The following is a 6,048-nucleotide window of genomic DNA, read 5'->3' as shown; positions in this document are numbered from 1 at the left end:
AAAGGGATGGAGAAAGGAAGAAAGAGGAAGAAAGACAGAAACATAAGGAAATGGAAAGTGAGAAAAAGAGGGATGGCGGGAGGGAAGTTGAAATGGATGGAGCAAGGGTAGGAGAGAGGGGTGGAACAACTGAAAGAGAGATGGAGGGGGTGAGGGAAGAAGCGATGGATATAGGGTGGGAAAACAAGAGGGATGGAACAAGAGAAGGAGTGAGGGGTGAGGAGGAGAAGAGGTCGTGCTGCTGTCTCTCTCAGCTGAAGAAAGTCCCTGAGTGTCACAAGGAGCTGGAGCCGCTGTCCTTCAGCAGAACTCACAACGTCCTCATAGATGTAAGACTCTCTGGCATCGCTCTGTCTGGTCTGAATAACTGTGGTGTCTTTCTTTCTTTGTTTGTGATTATGGAGAGAATGAGGAGGAGGAGGTAGAGTGAGATAGTTAAGAGAGTCTAGCTCAATGAAAAATATAGTTTTTAAAGCGTCTGAGAGTGAACTGGATCTTTACACCAGAAAATGTGTGTTGAAATCATTGCTGTCTCTAACAGATCATTCATCTCTGTCTACCTCCCTATTCAGGTGAATGAGTTCCCCCATGAAAGGACATTAAAACCTCATTCTGGACGTCATGTGTGGCACAGTGACTTTGTTAAGATGCCCTGCTCACCAGAAAGCCTCATGAAGACTGGATGGGTGGGTTCATTGATTAATTCATTTACTGTTTAATGTATACATTATTTGTCGATTGTTTGGTTGAGTGGTTAATTGATTGATTGGTTTGGTGGCTGAATTATTGATTTGTTAGTTGGTTGAGTTGATTGGTTAGTTGGTTGATTGGTTAGTTGGTTGATTGATTGGTTAGTTGGTTGATTGGTTAGTTGGTTGATTGACTTTTCCCAGGTAACCAGCTCTGAGGGAAGTCGGTGGAAGGTGGTCTCTAAACAGCTGGAGAGTCTGGCCAATAAGACCACTGCATCAGTGGGTGACGTAGAGGTACGACACACACACACACGCCTCCATTATCCTAACATTTCCTAACACGCCTCCATTATCCTAACATTTCCTAACACGCCTCCATTATCCTAACATTTCCTAACACGCCTCCATTATCCTAACATTTCCTAACACGCCTCCATCATCCTAACATTTCCTAACACGTCTCCATTATCCTAACATTTCCTAACACGCTCCATCATCCTAACATTTCCTAACACCTCCATTATCCTAACATTTCCTAACACGCTCCATCATCCTAACATTTCCTAACACGCTCCATTATCCTAACATTTCCTAACACGCTCCATTATCCTAACATTTCCTAACACGCTCCATTATCCTAACATTTCCTAACACGCCTCCATCATCCTAACATTTCCTAACACGTCTCCATTATCCTAACATTTCCTAACACGCCTCCATCATCCTAACATTTCCTAACACGCCTCCATTATCCTAACATTTCCTAACACGCCTCCATCATCCTAACATTTCCTAACACGCCTCCATTATCCTAACATTTCCTAACACGCCTCCATCATCCTAACATTTCCTAACACGCCTCCATTATCCTAACATTTCCTAACACGCCTCCATCATCCTAACATTTCCTAACACGCTCCATTATCCTAACATTTCCTAACACGCATTTCCATCATCCTAACATTTCCTAACACGTCTCCATTATCCTAACATTTCCTAACACGCCTCCATCATCCTAACATTTCCTAACACGCCTCCATTATCCTAACATTTCCTAACACGCCTCCATCATCCTAACATTTCCTAACACGCCTCCATTATCCTAACATTTCCTAACACGCCTCCATCATCCTAACATTTCCTAACACGTCTCCATTATCCTAACATTTCCTAACACGCCTCCATCATCCTAACATTTCCTAACACGCCTCCATTATCCTAACATTTCCTAACACGCCTCCATCATCCTAACATTTCCTAACACGTCTCCATTATCCTAACATTTCCTAACACGCCTCCATCATCCTAACATTTCCTAACACGCCTCCATTATCCTAACATTTCCTAACACGCCTCCATCATCCTAACATTTCCTAACACGCCTCCATTATCCTAACATTTCCTAACACGCCTCCATCATCCTAACATTTCCTAACACACCTCCATTATCCGAACATTTCCTAACATGAATCCATTATCCTAACATGCCTCCATTATCCTAACATTTCCTAACATGCCTCCATTATCCTAACATTTCCTAACATGCCTCCATTATCCTAACATTTCCTAACACACCTCCATTATCCTAACATTTCCTAACACGCCTCCATCATCCTAACATTTCCTAACACACCTCCATTATCCGAACATTTCCTAACATGAATCCATTATCCTAACATGCATCCATTATCCTAACATTTCCTAACATGCCTCCATTATCCTAACATTTCCTAACACGCCTCCATTATCCTAACATTTCCTAACACGCCTCCATTATCCTAACATTTCCTAACACACCTCCATTATCCGAACATTTCCTAACATGAATCCATTATCCTAACATGCATCCATTATCCTAACATTTCCTAACATGCATCCATTATCCTAACATGCATCCATTATCCTAACATTTCCTAACATGAATCCATTATCCTAACATGCATCCATTATCCTAACATTTCCTAACATGAATCCATCATCCTAACATTTCCTAACACGCCTCCATTATCCTAACATTTCCTAACACACCTCCATTATCCGAACATTTCCTAACACGCCTCCATCATCCTAACATTTCCTAACACGCCTCCATCATCCTAACATTTCCTAACATGCCTCCATTATCCTAACATTTCCTAACACGCCTCCATCATCCTAACATTTCCTAACACACCTCCATTATCCGAACATTTCCTAACATGAATCCATTATCCTAACATGCATCCATTATCCTAACATTTCCTAACATGCCTCCATTATCCTAACATTTCCTAACACACCTCTATTATCCTAACATTTCCTAACACGCCTCCATCATCCTAACATTTCCTAACACGCCTCCATTATCCTAACATTTCCTAACACACCTCCATTATCCTAACATTTCCTAACACGCCTCCATCATCCTAACATTTCCTAACACACCTCCATTATCCGAACATTTCCTAACATGAATCCATTATCCTAACATGCATCCATTATCCTAACATTTCCTAACACACCTCCATTATCCTAACATTTCCTAACACGCCTCCATTATCCTAACATTTCCTAACACACCTCCATTATCTGAACATTTCCTAACATGAATCCATTATCCTAACATGCATCCATTATCCTAACATTTCCTAACATGAATCCATCATCCTAACATTTCCTAACATGAATCCATCATCCTAACATTTCCTAACATGCCTCCATTATCCTAACATTTCCTAACATGCCTCCATTATCCTAACATTTCCTAACATGCCTTCATCATCCTAACATTTCCTAACATGCCTTCATCATCCTAACATTTCCTAACATGAATCCATCATTCTAACATTTCCTAACACGCCTCCATTATCCTAACATTTCCTAACACACCTCCATTATCCGAACATTTCCTAACATGAATCCATTATCCTAACATGCATCCATTATCCTAACATTTCCTAACATGAATCCATTATCCTAACATTTCCTAACATGCCCCCTCAGGTTAACCTGGGTTTGGGGTAACAGTTAAGGTAGGGGTCAGCATGTTTGACCAGTACTGTTTAACAATGATCTACATGTTTCTCTCCACTTAGAAAGCCATAAAGAAATACAACCCAAAGTATGAAAATCAATGGTCCTTTGATGCCCTGCATACCTTTGTTCAGGTCAGTTACCACTTCACTGTGAATTAACTCTAGTGGTGTTAAAACAGCCCTTAGGAGGGTGTAATTCCTAATAATTCCCGGGTTCGAGGGCCTTATTGCTTTTGTAAAACGGTTACCAACAAAGACGAATGACATGTTTTCATTGAAAAAGTTATTTTAATAAGTAGATGTGTTTTATTTAATTTTTCCACCAGACATTATAGTGCGGGCAAAATCCAGTTAGTTCTGAGATTCTGAAGTTGCTTACCAAACAAGCTGGTCGTCCAATCCAAATGTTCTAAGCAAAAAGGTTGCCATGAAGGCTAGCTACTTCTCCTTTGCTAGCTAACCAACTAAGGCCTAGATTCAATCAGATGTTTTGGCGGTGTCGGAGGTGGAACTGGGTTGAAGCCATCAAATTGGTGAGCAACTGCTCTTGTGGTCATTGTCACACCCATCTTACTCGCATTCAGAACGAGAAAGTGTAGTCTGTATAGTAACAATTACGCTCAAACTGAAAACTCATTCAACAAAATGTTTTGGATTTCTATTATCCTAATTGAGGTGTAGATTAGATCTCACATATTCCAGTGTTCCAAGTTGTAAACAAGGCTGCTTGGGATTGCAACCTGATCTCAGTGTATTTCGTATTATTCTGTAGGTAAATCCAAGACACTCCATTTAGTATGATATGTTACGTTTCATATGGTATGTATTAATTTGTGGATGTCTTTCACCCATTTTGTATCAAATTAAATTTTATTTGTCACATGCGCCAAATACATCAGTTGTAAACTGTAAAATGCTTACTTTACAAGCCCTTAACATTACAATGCAGTTTCAAGAAAAATAAGGGTAAGAAAATATTGACTAAATAAACTAAAGTAAAAAAATAAAAGTGCAACAATAAAATAACAATAATGAGGCTGTATGTTACAAATAACAATTCTTATTAAATTTGACGAATTTTCTAAACGTACAATATGTTATGAATTTTCAAGACATATGATATGTTACGAATTCTAGCTAGGTGGCTAGGTGTTGTTAGCTAGCTCGCTAACGTTACCTAGGCTAGGGGTTAGGGTTAAGTTTAGGTGCAGGGTTAGCTAAAGTGCTAAAGTTGTCCGTGATGAGATTTGAACTCGCAACCTTTGGGTTGCTAGATGTTCTCATTATACGCACACCCATGCACCCTGACCAACCACACTACTTTCGTTTTTGTAACATAACTTATCATATTAAATGGTTGACTCTGATTTACATACAGAACAATACTAAATTCTCTTCACGAAATGGTCTTCATGCTCTTTTTTATGTGACTCCATGCAGCCATTGTCAATGTCCTTTTTATGTATAATGCAAGGAACCACTTGTGCATTAGACAGCTCTAACGCAGTTCCACCTCCGACATCGTCAAAATAACCATTATGCGGATGTCGGCTAAAGTGAATCTGATATACTAGAGTGCTAAAGCTAACACACAATCACATCAAGCAGCTGAAATGACAGCCAACTATGTCCATTTTCATTTTTGTTTTACGTTTGTTTCTATTGCCATTTATTTTGATATATCCTTTACAAGTTGGAGAGGCAGGCAGCAAGGTTAAGACAAACCACAGCTGTTGAAAACAAAATTCTAGCATAGTAGCATGGGAAAATAATGTCTTGATACTTTTTTCCATGGGAGATTAAGTTTATAAATTGCCTGGCTGGGCTGTGGGACAGTGGATGTACATTGATATTTCAAAAGGAACAGATATTACCCGGGGATTGGGGTGAATAACTCCCTGCAATCAACAAATCAGCATCCAGGACCAAAACAACTCCTTTACAATGATATATTCTCCTTCTCTCCTCTAGAAATCACCCAAAGAAGAGAAATACTACACGTCTGTTTTTCCGAAGATAGCAGAGCTGGCCTCCAGCCTGCCTCACGATATCAAGAAGGTAACAACATAGGAACTGAATGATGTACTATGGTACAGAGGTATAATTCTATGTAGGGGACAGAGTTAGTGTACTATGTAGGGTATAGAGGTAGTGTACTATATAGGGTACAGAGATAGTGTACTATGTAGGGTACAGAGGTAGTGTACTATGTAGGGTACAGAAGTAGTGTACTATGTAGGGTACAGAGGTAGTGTACTATGTAGGGTACAGAGAGTGTACTATGTAGGGTACCGAGAGTGTACTATGTAGGGTACAGAGATAGTATACTATGTAGGGTACAG

General features: G+C 39.8%; 1 protein-coding gene across 1 annotated transcript in view; it reads left to right on the top strand.

Annotated features, from left to right (window-relative positions):
* Positions 1-5,798, top strand: part of LOC118378020 (E3 ubiquitin/ISG15 ligase TRIM25-like) — a 15,500-nt gene extending 9,702 nt beyond the window's left edge. The window contains exons 4-8 of the mRNA XM_035764958.2: positions 1-329; positions 573-686; positions 894-986; positions 3,767-3,838; positions 5,678-5,798. The exon at positions 1-329 is cut by the window's left edge and continues 177 nt beyond it. Coding sequence (XP_035620851.1) covers positions 1-329; positions 573-686; positions 894-986; positions 3,767-3,838; positions 5,678-5,776 — 707 coding nt within the window. The 3' untranslated portion in view covers positions 5,777-5,798. The remainder of the gene's footprint in view (positions 330-572; positions 687-893; positions 987-3,766; positions 3,839-5,677) is intronic.
* The last annotated feature ends 250 nt before the right edge of the window (positions 5,799-6,048 follow it).

This window comes from Oncorhynchus keta, chromosome 9 (genome assembly GCF_023373465.1).
Source record: "Oncorhynchus keta strain PuntledgeMale-10-30-2019 chromosome 9, Oket_V2, whole genome shotgun sequence".
Taxonomy (NCBI): domain Eukaryota; kingdom Metazoa; phylum Chordata; class Actinopteri; order Salmoniformes; family Salmonidae; genus Oncorhynchus; species Oncorhynchus keta.
This window is presented reverse-complemented; position numbering and strand designations above follow the sequence as displayed.